Source organism: Camelus dromedarius, chromosome 4 (assembly GCF_036321535.1).
Source record: "Camelus dromedarius isolate mCamDro1 chromosome 4, mCamDro1.pat, whole genome shotgun sequence".
Taxonomy (NCBI): domain Eukaryota; kingdom Metazoa; phylum Chordata; class Mammalia; order Artiodactyla; family Camelidae; genus Camelus; species Camelus dromedarius.
Window position 1 is genome coordinate 45,219,473 of NC_087439.1, and position 15,199 is coordinate 45,234,671.

At 34.5% G+C, this 15,199-nt stretch overlaps 1 protein-coding gene across 6 annotated transcripts in view; it reads left to right on the plus strand.

Annotated features, from left to right (window-relative positions):
- The window catches only part of UBR3 (ubiquitin protein ligase E3 component n-recognin 3), a 185,234-nt gene extending 173,644 nt beyond the window's left edge, over positions 1–11,590 (plus strand). For all 6 annotated transcript variants that reach the window (XM_031451614.2, XM_031451613.2, XM_031451615.2 and 3 more), the window contains 6 exons: positions 1,363–1,470; positions 1,598–1,723; positions 3,287–3,466; positions 7,946–8,155; positions 8,744–8,883; positions 9,181–11,590. In XM_031451614.2, the coding sequence (XP_031307474.1) occupies positions 1,363–1,470; positions 1,598–1,723; positions 3,287–3,466; positions 7,946–8,155; positions 8,744–8,883; positions 9,181–9,298 (882 nt within the window). In that variant the 3' untranslated portion in view covers positions 9,299–11,590. The remainder of the gene's footprint in view (positions 1–1,362; positions 1,471–1,597; positions 1,724–3,286; positions 3,467–7,945; positions 8,156–8,743; positions 8,884–9,180) is intronic.
- Positions 11,591–15,199: the final 3,609 nt, after the last annotated feature.

A 15,199-nucleotide genomic window follows, 5' to 3' on the forward strand; every position in this document is an offset into this window, starting at 1 on the left:
TTAGGCAAGGGTGGGATAAGTCACATGATATAAGGATAGCAGTTGCAGAGTCAGGGACTTTTTATAGTTTATCAGGACATGATAATACTATATGGCTGTGTGAAGGACAGCAAGCAAAACTGTAAATTAAAGATAATGTAAAGAATTGACTTTTAAATAAAGTACATCTAGGCAAGTTCCAAGGTCAGAAACTCCATTACAAAAATAAATTCCATCAGTTAGTCAGCAGGTATTTATTGCTTAGATTTCTGTTATGCAGAGGGGAACACAGAAAATATGAAGCATAGTTCCTGATATTTTGAAATTTACAGTGTAGTTGAAGAGAGCACAATAATACATGAGAAAGAAAGACTGAAATCGTCAAATAACAAGTTCTGTGGTCCTGACTACAAGTGCCTTAAAAATTCAAGATAAACTTATATCCCATAGTGTTTACTTAATTCTTGTACTTTACTATTTAAAAAGTATAGGTAATGAATAGAATAGCGTTACCACCACAAGCAACATCACAACGAAATTATTACTTATTGTCATTTATACTTTGCTGTAATTTGCAACAACTTTTAATACCTCAGGGAATATTAAAAGTGTATCTCTTTATATATAAAAACCTCATGGAAATAAATTTAAATTAATAGCCATTATTTTTCCTTATAAAAAGTAGTCAAAAAGATTAATTAGTAGACTGTTATTTAATGTTATCTGTAATTGTGTAATAATTTATTTTATTTTTTCATTAAATTGTTTTAATAAATCCTGTTCAAGGAATTTGAGGGAATTGTAAAAGAAAAAAATTTGTGGTCCATATTATATTTCATTCAGGTGTGATTTGCACCACTATAATGAATGTATATATACTTCTGTTGGCTTTTTTCACACGATATTATTTTTTCATGTAGCTCAAATTTGTCATATTTACTGCCTATAAAACATTCTGATACATCATAATTTAGGTAACTGCTTAACTTTTGTTGGTTATTTCTAATTTTCAACTATTATAGTACTTCAGTGAATGTCATGTTCATGTAACTATTGTTTTGCTTTTAGATTATTTCCTTAGGAAGAAATTCCAAGAGTGAGAATTACTGGGACAAAATACATGATTTACATATGTTCATTTACACATTATGTAACTTATATGCTGTCTTTTAAAGAAGTATTGGAATAGCTTTAATAACATACCCAATTGCATTGTGAATCCAGACATGTACTATTGTACACAGGTTTTGAAAAACTGAAGTTTATATGCTTGAAAAATAATGTAATCACAATTATACTGTACTCATTAAAAAGTCTTCTTTACAGTGTAAATGTTTTTGTAATTTTCAGTGGCTGGTAGAACTAATTTTTAATTTTTTCCAGAATATATGTGATGCAGAAAAGTCTTATGAAGTATTACTGAGCTTTGTGATAAGTGAACTGTCTAAAGGAAAGTTATACCATGAAGAAGGAACTCAGGAGTGTGCAATGGTATGCTCTCTCTAAGACCAGATATAGTAGTTATTTAAAAATTTGGGTTTTCTTGCCAGTATGAATGTAATTTTTAAGCTATGTCTATTATGGAATGAATTGTTCGAATTTTCTTTTTTAACTTTAGGTTAGCCCAGTTGCTTGGTCTTCTGAATCCATGGAAAAATACTTACAAGACTTCTGCTTACCTTTCCTCAGAATCACCAGCCTTCTTCAGCACCACCTTTTTGGGGAAGATTTACCTAGCTGCCAGGTATAATTTGGGATAGAGAGTAGTGAGCCTTTTGTTTTTTAAACAATTAGCTAATTTTTAAAATATATACTGATATATACTGTAATATTTATGTGCAGAACTGTCATGCATGTTAGTTTAACTCAAAGGAGTAAATATTTAGAATATTTACTATTGTTATTTGGGATTTTTTTTTTAGCATCCACCCATTTTTATGATAATATTACTAATATTTAATATTAGAGGACTTTTGGATTAAATCTGTGATAATAAATGCCCAGTACTTGAACAGAATACGGTATTCATATTGATATATTTATCATTTTTATCATATTGATATATTTATCACTAATCACCATTGGCTTTTAATATCCTTTTTAAAAAATGTTATGTTATATTGGCCATCAGGGTGGTTGTTTGAAGACATGGTGGCATTTATGTAATTTTAGAATTGCAGAATATTCAATTTGTAGCCAGTTAAAACTTGGATAAATGAATTATCACTAGCTTAATCTATTTTGTAAAACTGTGCATCAGTGTGGGTAGGCAAGGAAATGACAGAGTAGGAAACCAGAAGGTAAGTAAATCAAATTGTGTTTATAGGATTATGATCCTTACGTTATCTGCCATTTGTTTCCAGGGAATTTGAAGTGAGAATTAAGATACTTACCAGTGGTATTTTTGGTCTTTGAAGCCTGCATGTGTTATATCAGAATTAAGTCGTTGATTGTTCCTTCTCTCTTAAATAAATGACCATTGCATTAAATAGTTTAGATTCCTTGGGGTTTTTTTAAATTTTTTTTTAGTTGAAGTATAGTCAGTCTGACAGCTAGTTGAATATGTGGGAGTCAAGGGAGAAGAAAGAAGCATACTGGGGGAGTAGAACAATTAGCCTCCCGAATGGATTTTCAGTTAAGTAAAAGGGAGTTGGGGGAATATATATTGGTGTTTACGAGACTAATAAACTCCTTTAAGAGTGCACTTTTAGGATATTAGTCCTTGGATCACCGATTTCTCTGGTTCTTTTATTACTGAGTAGAGCTTCAGATTGCCTGGCACTTAGATCTCTCAAGTTTTTAAAAACTCCACCCTTTTTTAAAAACTGACTTTATTTCATACTCATTCAAGGTCCAGGCAAATTATTTAGCACTGCCTATTGTGAATTCCATGTTTTCACTGTTGTTCTTTATCCACACTGACAGTCTATGTCTTTTTAACCAAAAAGCACTTTCCCTTTGCCCCAAATTAGCAGTTGCTTTCATGGAGCAGTAGCTAGGTTCTCTAGACTGTATTTGTCAGATACGTGACTACACTTTTTAAAATAAATGTGTACATGAAGCAGATGCTCTGGTACTTAGGAGCTAAATTTCAAAGACAACTATTGTGGGAATATTGGATGTAACTGCTATGAAACTTTCTCTCTCTTCTTTGCTCCTCTTACTCCCTTCATTTTAATTTAGTTGACTCAGTTAAGTAAATTTTCTTACTGTCCAAAAGTAGTTGATGAGAATGACACTTAAATATCTATAATGGGAAATATTCATGTTGAAATATCTTGAGAATTTTCTATTTCATATCTAAAAGGAAGAAGAAGAATTTTCAGTTCTTTCCAGCTGCCTGGGACTTCTGCCAACATTTTACCAAACAGAACATCCATTCATCAGTGCCTCCTGTCTGGATTGGCCAGTTCCAGCATTTGATATTATATCTCAGTGGTGTTTTGAGATAAATTCATTTACTGAAAGACATGCAGAACAAGGAAAGGTATGTGAAAAGAGTAATACTCAATTGCTATAGTGGTGATATGCTAATAAGTAAGAGAATAATGAGGAATTTAAAATTGAAGTTCATCTGTTCTTGTCAGTGTTTATTAAACTTTAATAAACTTAAAGTCTTATTTGGGAAAAATGGCTTAAATGGCTTGCTTAATTAATATTTGTTTATGAGTATAAATGCAGAAATAGTTCAGTTAACAAAGCTAAAGTGTTAGTATGTTACTTTTAGTTTGGTTTAGGTCATCAGGTTTTTACTGAATACTTTAAATAGTTATAGCACTGATTTGGAAGATGCAAAGGAATTTTAAGATAGACGAAAAACTTGTAAACTTATTAGAAAGAGAACCATCACATAAAAATTAAAGATTTGGGCTAGCAGATCTAAAAAGTCATGTCTTTAGCTTTAAAATTTGCTGGCTGTATGCTGCCAGCTCGATTGGTGAAGGTGTTGCATTGGAGGTAAGTGAACTGGAAGAGTAGAATGGAGACAGCAGTGGATGGCTTTGAGTGCCATAGTTTGGTGCTCAGAGTTTCTTCTGTAGCTTGAACAGTTTTTGAGAAATGGAATAATACGATGAAAGTAGGGTTTTAGGGAAGTAATTTTAGTGGCTTTTTGGTAGGTAAATTGAAGTAAGGAGAGAGGGAAGCTAGAGATTATTTAGATGGTAAAGAAAATCTGGACTGTTGTTTTGATAGTAGAAATTAGAATGTAACCAATGTAAGAGACATTTGAGAAGAATATATAGGACGTGATGACTAAATGCACATGACTTTAAGATCTTGAACTCAAACTATCAAAATAATATACAATAGTATACATAGTTCTGATGGGAACCTGCTCCTGCTTAAATATCATTGGTGATGGATTTCCCATTGGCTATGGAGAAAGATAGGAAGTCTTTGCACGGCATTCAAGGATTTTTACCATCTTACTTGCCTTTCTGGCCTCATTCCATACCACTTCCCTGCCACCACCTTGTTCAAACCACAAGAGAATGTTTCTTAAGTGTGGTATATATTTTTAAACATCTGTCCTGTTGCTTATTTCTTTTATTTAAAGCAATCTTCCTACCCTTTTCCTGTTGAATTAATTACCTGTGAAGGCTTTGCTCAGATAAATGTTACCTCTTCTGTAAAGCTTTGTCTGATATCCATCTTCCTCTACAGTCCTAATACCCTCCCTCTATTATATATGACAGTAGTTTGTCACTGTTCCTGAGTTGCTGTGTTTATCACTTTTGCTTGTTTATGTGTCTGAATGGGGGCTCCTCAAGGCAAAAATTGTTTCTTGTTTATCATTGAATCCCTAGTTCCTAGAAAATGCCTGATACAGACTAGTCAGCTAATAAATACTCGTGAAACAATTAAATAGTGGGCTAATGTCACTGGCAGAAGTAGAACTGATAAAAGGGGCACCAGTTTCAGGAAAAATGAGAATTTTCATTTAACATCAAAGGAACAATGAAAAAAATAAGTTATTTCAGGTGGAGGTGTCACTAGACTTAATTCTTAAAACATTGACTGACTAATACAGGCAAGATAAGCATAAATAGTAAGTGTCTCTGTTTTTCTTCATTTTCTGTTGAAATTCTTAAAGAGATAATGTCTCATTTTATACCAGTTTTAAAAAGAAAGGAATATTGAAGTTAATTGAACTTTGTGTATTATGTATAAAAATATTTTCCTGTCTAGTAATTGCTTTATTCACAGATTATAGCTGTAATCTGAAGTTATATTTTAGTGTCTGAAAACCTATGAGGAACGTCTTGGAGTAAGAGATTGGTATAATTGTAGAACATACATACCAGCTTTTTGTAAAACTGAGTAATAATTATATGTTTTAGAGTCAGAACAGTAAACATTTATTTATTTCTACTTATGCAGAATTTTTACCAGTTACTTGAATGCATCCCCGTGTGAACGGCATCCCTGCACTTGTCCCTGCTTCATTCTGTTCTATCTCCAATGTTGACTCTTATTTGTCAGCCAGATTTTCTTTACCAGGAACTTTACATTTGAATAGAGAGACTTAGCAAGATAAACAGTGATTTGAACTGAACAGTGCAAGAATTTCCCTTGAAAGATAGTCTGGATTACTGCTTTTATTTTTTTGTATCAGCTGAGATTCTTTGGTTGCAAATAGACGGTTTGATTGCAAACCTCTGGTCTGTGTCCTCTGAAGCGCTCCCGCTACATGACTCTACCTCAACCACTTTCCTTCTCATATGTGTGCTCAAGATTCAGATTCCTGGGAGAGAGAAAGGCTGGCCTAATATGCATCATATTTACACCCCTGTGATGGAGCAAGATCTTGTGATGGGGCAGCCCCATCAGACCTGTATGCAGCAGGGAAAAAGGTTATTTTCCAACATAAGTTGTAATTCTGTTAATATAAGAAGGTAGATGAGGTTGTTGGGCAGGTTGGAAAAAGTGAACACTAATGGCCCACTACCTTCATATCTTACCTCCCCAGCACAGAAACATCCTTCTTCTCATTCACAGAGTTTCACTTCTTCCCCTGTTCAAAGTGATGTAACTGTTCCATTTACAACCACAGGTGCAGCCACCATTTCCCAAGTACATAACCTGAAGTCACATCCAGTAGTTATATCATTGAGCTGAATCCACAGGCTCTGTGAGATGTCCATAGCCTGGAAATTTTTAATTAGCACCTACTCACTCTGAATTCAATTGTAGGAGAAAGGAAAAGAGAATGAAAAATATTGCAAAAGTATATGCCACAACAAGCAAGAACATTTTGAATTAGTTATAAAGTTGTAGCTAATACACAGTCAAATATATGACTTTGTTCTTTCACCTTCTTTGACCAGCACCTTAGCTGGTTGGATTTGTTTGACCAAAGATGTGACCCAAACTTTATTCTGAGAGGTGGAAGCTTGGTGATTTGTCCTGTCATGCTTCTATATAAGGCTGTGATAGTTTTTATTAAATTTTTACCTTTCAAGTTTGGGACATGAGAGGGCGGGGTGTTTCTAAGTTCCAAACATACTGCTATCAGCACTATTTCTATTCCTCTTGATAGGGTCATTCCCTCCAGACAATGCTGTAAGCTGTTCCTTTTTCCCCTCCTAGTGGTATAGGGAACCTAGAATGGTCTTTAGTTTTTCATTCAGTGGAACTATTGTTACATCTCCTGATGGAGGATAGTACATAGCTTCCTTAGGATGGTACTAAAACCACAGAAGAATCCAGAATAGCATGGAAACAAAAATTAAAAACTCAATTCTTGAGTCTAATTATGAGAGATGTCACCCCCTTCCCAGACCTGTGCATTCCATCTGTGAGAGAATGATCGCCCTATATACAGGTTGCTTGTTTATCTCATATACCTCATTCTGTAGGCACATATACCTCAATCTATAGGTGTTTGCTTTTAACTGGTACCATCTAGAAATTCATCAGCAAAGCAGTTCATTATTTAAAAGAGCAGTAATTTTTTCAGATTACAGAATATGCAGTCTTTAGAGTCCAGGGTTGGGCACCGAGTACTGACACACAGCATATTGTAAGCTCATATAATGTCCTTATGCTTGCTTCCATGGCCGCTTTGTCCATGAACTTAATGATAAACACCAAGCTGGATACTTAGTTACTGTGTTGATTTGGATGTATGATGGCTGTAAATAATGTGAGATGATCACCTTATGAATTGCCAGCCTCTATACAGTTTCTTAAGATAATAGATTCATATGGCATTTTATTTGTTTTAAGTGTTAATGAAGTAGCATCTAGAAAAAGAATCAGTACTTTTTCCAGTATTTTTATGTAACTGCAAAAAAATGAACAAATATCCTGTAGGGAAATTTAATTAATTTGGGGTTTGGGTTTTTTTTTTTTTCATACTAATTGCAGGAAATTTATGAAAAGAGTTGTAGCCCCAGCACTTACGGATACAAAAGATCTTTACCAGCTTGAGGTGTAAGATTTTTCATCTTCTAGGAAGGAATCTCTAGTTTATAAAGTATTGAAATAGAAGTAATGAATTATATCCATCATCTTCCCTAAAGAAAAAACCAATGAATTGTTTGTTTATCTGAGAAAAGTCAAAGCTTGGTTTTGAAAAATGTGTAACTGTTTAAAATGATGCATTAAGAATATTTAAAAACAAGTACATCTGGATATATTTTCCATGCATGCTTAGTTTTTAGTTATATTTAATATTTTTCTTTTAAAGTTATAATTAATTTAAATGGTTTAGGCTACTTAGTCGAAAATCCTACATCGTGTTGTAATTGAAGATTACATTAAAATAGAGAATGATAATTGTTGAAAGTACTGTTTTAGTCATTTGTAAATGGAAATAGGATGAGTGTTAATAAAGAAAATAAGCCACATTCTTGGAGACAGATTTTCCCTTCTTTACAAAAAAGTCCTTTTAAAAAGTAAATATTTTGTGCTAGTGACTGAAATACATAGGACTAATGAATATTTTTGAATAATGTTTTAGGCCTTGCTTATCCAAGAGTCAAGATGGAAATTACCACACCTACTACAGTTGCCTGAGAATTATAACACCATCTTCCAGTACTACCACAGAAAAACCTGTAGTGTCTGCACCAAGGTTCCTAAAGATCCTGCCGTTTGCCTTGTTTGTGGTACTTTTGTATGCCTGAAAGGACTTTGCTGCAAGCAACAAAGTTACTGTGAATGTGTACTGGTAAGCCATAGCACAGGCACAGCATTTATGAAAACCAAATCTCAGATCACACGGCAATGGTGGTATATACGTTCAAGCCGGCTCTTCAAATCTAACTACTCTTTGAATTAAATACACAATACATATCAAGATCTTGTTTTTGTTGTTGTTGGTGGTGTTTTAAATCTAGTAGAAGGGTAAAAACAAAAGCAACAACAACAGCAATAATAAAACACCTAAGGTTTTATTTAAGTGAGTAAAACCTCTCTTAAGTGCAGTTCCAGTTCCTCTCCCTACTCTCCCTGCTGTACTTTCAAATGTGCTGTGAAGCAATTGTCATATACTATGCTGTCGTAGATACTAGCCTCTGAATTAGGTTAGCGGTGGCTCTTAATTGCCTTCTTAGATGATCGTTACCCATATTCTTCCTAATGTATTATTAATAAAGTATTAAGAATGATATTATAAGTTTAACTTGTATGGAATTTGATTTAGAATTTTTTAAAATAATCATGTAATTATTTAGAAGACATTTAATTAAGGCATTCTTGATTTTCTTATAAAGTCCATTTGATTATGAAGTTCATTGATATATTTTTAATTTTTTAGCATTCTCAGAACTGTGGTGCTGGAACAGGGATTTTCCTTTTGATCAATGCATCTGTGATTATCATCATTCGAGGCCACCGCTTTTGCCTCTGGGGTTCTGTGTATTTGGATGCTCATGGAGAGGAAGACCGGGACCTTAGGTTAGATGTGCATGGATATATCCACATGTTTTATTGAAGTTTGGACAGTGAGAACAATGTGCCATTCTCAGCTTTGTAATTATAATAATTATTTTTTATATTAAGAAATTCTGGCAGTCATTAATTTAGAGCTATTTTTAGTTTGGGGGATACTTTCCCATCATCATGTTAAGGAAATATGAAATAAACCAAATTACTAGGTGAGATTTTTACCATAAAGAATCTGTTTTTTTTAACTTGTGTGAAATCTTCATTGTATTCCATTACTTTTAATACTGTTTTTCCTTTTTATTCTAGGCGAGGCAAGCCTCTCTACATTTGTAAGGAAAGATACAAAGTTCTTGAACAACAGTGGATTTCTCATACTTTTGATCACATCAATAAAAGATGGGGTCCACATTACAATGGGCTGTGACTCACCACCTCAGCACTGTATTATTCATTTTCATTAAGAATTTATCAACAATAAGCTTTAACTTAATTTGGGGGATTAACGCTTTTGCTGAGGGAAAGAAAGAAAACATACATTATAAAGCCTTTCCAAAATTAGGTGCTTGGTAATCACATTAATGGTATAATAATTTTTTTTTAAGTATCTGGAGAACATAAAAGTAACAAGTTAAATCATTCTTTAGTGGTCCTTTTTTTAAGTCCACAATTAATAAGAAGCACAACTTGTTGACAAAATCATTTAAAAATGATTCTCCCAACAATGCATATCTGCTATTCATTGATATTTAGAGTGGGTGTGATTTATTTAAAGTTTTACTGCTTCTTTATATCTGTTTGTTTTAATTTGCATCTGCTAAACATAATGCATCTTCTCCCTCTGCCATTCTTGTGTTGATTTGAGATTTTTGCTGTATGTAATTAGAAAAAAATGTAAAACATGATTTATGTGAAATATTGTATAGTAAAACTTGGTCTAATAGTAGAACTTAAAAATTTTTTCTTATTGTGAAGAATCTGTTAAAAAGTTTAAGGCTTTGCTGAAAACTTAATTCATTCTCAGGAATTTCATAAATATTCTCCCCAGGTAAATAATTGAAACAGTTGTAAAATAAGTAGATGGCTGCTGTTAATATAATACAGTACATTTGGCGGAACATATATGTGGTTGGGGGAGTCCCAAAAAATCAAAATTTGCCATTTCACTTGGATGAAGTCCTCGAGGTAGTAACAGATTTTACTGTAAAATCTGAAGTTTTAAGAGCATACACATGGCCATTTGATTCTGTGCATGTCCACCTTTTATTACCAACCAGGTTTTTGTTTAAATGATTGGATTGGAAAAATGCTTGGACTTCCCCACAAATGAAGCATAGTAGGAACTTTCCTTATCAGCTTAAGAGGTTCATCTATATTGTATTTATGCAGTATAATCACTGCTACTTCTGCTTGGTTTCCTAAAAGGAAAAAAAAAAAAATAAAGGCTCAGTGGTGATGATCCTCAGGAATGAGCTGTATATCTGCATTCTTCTCAGAAACTGCTGTGAAAAGCAACTTACATTTGTAGGGTTTTTAAGTCAGTAAGAATGGGAATGATTGAACTGTAACCCACTCTGTTCTTACAGAAGGAAAATTACAGAAAAGCATGTTATATATTGATACCAAGATTTTTCTTCCAAATGATTCAATAATTTGATGATTATTTAATGTGTAGTGCTATCAAGCAGTTCCTGGTACTTTGGACTTCCATGGCTTGTTATATGAAATTACATTTTTACATGTAAAAATAAACAAAAAAAATCTAATGATAAAATATAAAAATAAAGACAGATCTGTGTTCTAAAAATTATTGAATGACATGAAATTACAGGATATAAAAATGGACATTGAATGATAGCCTTGCATTAAAATAGAACAGAAGAGTAAATATTCAAATGTGCTCAAAAACTCAAAAAATTACCTATAGCTCTACAATAAAATACATGGAAATAGCTTGCTATTTTTATATACATTTCCAAAATATTAATATAACTTCCTGAAAGACTAGAATGATTCTGTTTAACTAAATAGCTCTTCTTTCCAACACATTGCTACTTTTTAAAATATTGTATCATAAGTTCAACCTGTCATATTTTTTGCATCGGTCATTATGGATACCAGACCATTTGTAAGTGTGGTTGAAGAACAAAATGCTAATTTACATCTCTAGCAAATACTGTTACAGGATTCATGAACTTGAATAATTCTACAGTTTGAAACGCTGATGCTATATATACATGGTATAATGTATCCAGACTTTGATTATTACATATTTAAAATGGAATGTTTTATGGTTGTGCATATGGATGTGAAGTGAAAATATTAGCCTTAACATTAAAATTTGGGTATTTGATAGTGTTTATTTTGATATTGGTGAATTAGTCACCAGTAAAATTTTAAAAAGCACTTGGTTGAAAATTGTACTTGAATTACATACATGCATGCTGCTAAACTAGACCTTTAATTTTTTTCCGCATAACTTTTGTAAGTCCCATTTATAAACCCACTTTTAAAAATAACAGATCTAAGTTAGAGTGATGTGTGTATATTATTCAAAAAAAAGTACTGGTGTGATATCTTGTATGAATGATCAGTTAAATACAGTACATTACTGTAGAAGCTAAATCAATCTTTATAATTAAGCATAAATTACAAAACTAGGAATAATCAACATTGTAAGATATGTTAATAAAAACCTACTGTCATTTGGTTTGTGAAAGGTCCTTAAAATGTTTAATTCTTACATATTTTTTCAAAGATATTGACAATGATATATGGAAGTGAGCATAGCTGAAAGGATCAAAGCATAACATAATTAATAGTTTCTATAAGGTATAGTTAATATAAAGCATTTGCTTTTTCTTGAATCTTTTGTTTACAGAGCTAGTTCCTATTTCTTCTATCCTTACCTCATAACTGATGCAAAGCCTTTGCTAAGTGTTTTGTATGTGTTTTTAGAAGTAGGAAATTTGAATGAAGGGAGAGGAAGTGGGTTTTTGGAGAGAAGGAAATGGGAAATGGGTTTTTGAAGAAGGAAATGGGTGTGCAGATCTGAAGAACACTGCTATGGTCCTTGCTGCTTTTGGGGAGGGGGTGGCAATGTATTTTTGTTGTTGTTTTTGTTTTGGGGTTTTTCTTTTTTTCTTTTTTTGGTAGGGGAGGTAATTAGGTTTATTTATTTATTTATTTATTTTTAATGGAGGTACTGGAGATTGGACCCAGAACCTCGTGCATGCTAAGCATACACTCTACCATTTGAGCTATATCCTCCTCCTCTTGCTGCTTTCTGAAAATTCCAAACTAGACTTCAGAAATCTAAAGTGCTTTATGACAATGTTTATTTTGAGTGGTCTGTAGTCTTGTTTGAATTGACAGTCCTTGCCTCTACCCCTCCATCCTGTAGCTTACTAGCAATTATTAGCTAGGAATCCATTTGTATAAACCTTTTTTTCTGTTTTATATATTTGATATTTATTGATTTTCTGTGACTTAGAAAAGATACTGACACTGTAAGCACTGAAGGCCTGGAGGTAACAACAGTACTAGAGGAGATTTGGCCCAAGGGTTTTGTAACATCTCCAGTGTTGTAATTGCTAACTCTGAAGTTCCTGTTGTTGGCTTGTATTTGAGGTCATGTTGGACAACAACAAAAAACCCCAAAACAACATGGTTTTAATCACTAGAATCAAAACAACCAAGACAAGATACATTCACTGGTGGTTGTGCCTGACACTTGATGGTTGGTGGGAGAGCTGAAGGCTTGCGACCGTCTCAGTCCCATTCACGACACGTGGTTCTTTCCTTTAACTCTATGATCTGGCTGGATAATAGCAAGCAGTGCTTATTAGTTCATCAGGGATAAGCTGCATGGCAACATGATCACTTCTCTGTTCACGGCACTTCAGCTCCCTTTGATAATGAGGCAAATTAAATATTGGAAGAACTATTACCTACCATCCTAGTGTACAGGAATCAACTACTAGTACAGTGAATGTGACTCCAGCTGATGCAACATAATGAAAAGGCATAATGGGACCTTATGTAGAGCTGCCTTTGTGTGAGTTAAATTAATCTAAAATGCAGCAATACCACGATTGATGCAGCTGAGCCCAAGAGCAGGCTAGAGAGGTTGGGTCAAGAGCACAAATAAAGGCTTGAGAGGAAAGAAAGGGGACAAGAGAAAGGAAAGGAAGTCTAGAGCAACGTAAGAGAATTCATATCTGATTCCCTTTTATCTTGATGATAGAGGAGCTAGATAAGAGTTGAGAATTAACAGGCCTCTGGGGGCTTGAGTTAAATGGTAAATATTTAGACATACAGTAGGAGAAAATAGGCTAGAATAAAGAGAACCACAGAAGTCACCCTGAGAGCCCAACAGGGTTAGAAGCCATAGCATTTAAGTGGAGGCAGTTAGAAAGCTCCTGTGACTGTAGGGCCTGTGAGGTCACCCGTCTAGACCTGAAGCACAGAAGCTGGACTGATTTATAATCTGGGGCTTAGTAGGTGGGTGCAATGTGATGGTAAAATTAGGGGTACTTGTTGAATTGAGTATGGAGTCTCTGCTGGATAAATTGAGGGTTATAGGATTGGAAGTCAAAATATTTAGTGAGCAGATTTAATGCAAGCTTTCAAAGCTGTCTTTTGAAATTATGACAAATTGCTTTAGTGCTGAAGTGTTTGAATTCTTTTATTCAGTAAATATGTGTTGAGCTCCTCTTACTGCACCAAGCACTGTGGTAAATACTGGAAATACAATGGAAAAGAAACCAGAAAGTCCCTTCTGTCACATAGCTTTCTGTGTGATTGATGCTACAGATGGTGTGTGTGTGTTGGGGGGAGGGATGGCGGGTGTGGCAGAGGGGAGTGGAATATAGGGCATTGTAGAAGGGACCTGTAAACCAGACTTGGGGAGAATGAGGAGGCTTACATGAAATAGAGACATCTAAGATCCCCAAACACTGGAGGAGATAACTGAGTGGAAGAGGAGGTGTGGTTGTTACCTGGAGTGGGGGAATAAAAGTTACTTTGGTTCATAGTCACCTGAAAAAATGAATTTCTAATAGAAGACAGAGAGCTTGTTATAAACAGATTTTATTAGTTAAGTAAAAAAGTAGTAAAATACAGTACACCTCTAAGAATTGGGAGCAGGCCAATCCAAGAGAGGAAAAATGGCACAGCTCCTTTGTTTTTCTTGTTTTTATATCCTGGCTTAGGGGACGTTTTTTGTGATTGATTGATAGCTCAGGTTCTTTGAGTGCTCAGGCTAACTGACAGCTTACATTCCTTGTGCTCAGGCGCACCCATCTCTTTTACTCATGTTTTTACCTATGATGCACACAGAGAAACCTATTGGGTGGGGCTCAGATTGTAATGTTAATTACATTATAATGAGCATTGGGTCAAGTTAAGCCAGGTCCTTCTCTCTACTGCGCAGCCACAAATTCAATCCTAGCCAGCTTCTTCACTGGCCTTCATTTAGAGAAAGTAAAAGTTTTTAGAGCCCCTTATCCTGAGTGCAGGCATACTGTTATTATCTGGGTTGCTCCCTCCCCCTTCCTCTCCTGTTGCCCTGTGCTTAGTTCTATGTAACTGCCTAACATTGAGAGTAGTGTTTCAAGCAGATAAAGGAAATAACATTTGCAAAGATCCGGAGTTGAGAGAACTCGTAGTTACAGGCCTGAAAAGGAATCATTCTGACTCTAAGGTAAGTGCTTTTGAGAGAGAAGTAAAACCTAAATTATAAAGGGTTTTGTAAGCCTTCTTTTAGAAGTTTTAGACTTTGAGAGCAATGGGAAGCCATTTTAGGGCTTTAGACAGTAGAGTGACTCAGATTTACATCTTAGAAAAGTCAACCTGGCTGCACTGTGGAGAAAAATCCAGAGTGGGAAGACCTGCTAGGTAACCACTGAAGGAGTCCAGACACTGCATGATGGTTGGCTCAAGTAGGGGAGTTGTGATAGAAGTGGACAGTATCAGAAGAGATAAAACAATTCAGTAGGGTGAGGGAAAGCAAAGAATATTGTGTGTGAACTGTGTGCCATATGTTAAGCTAAATGCTGGGGATACCACATTGAACAAGACAGAAAGGGTTAGTTTCTGCTTATAATGTAGGGGAAAACAATACTAAATATGTAATTACAAGTAAATTGATGTTATCAGTAAGTTGGGCAGAGGGCCATGGGAACCAGTGGACTCATTTAGTTTGGGGAGTTCATGGAAGGCTTCATGGAAGAAGTGATGTTTAAGCTGAGATTTGAAAAACAGAGTAGAAGTATGCTAAGTGAAAGAGGAAATAGGGGGAGGGCGTTCTAAGGAGTATAGCACATAG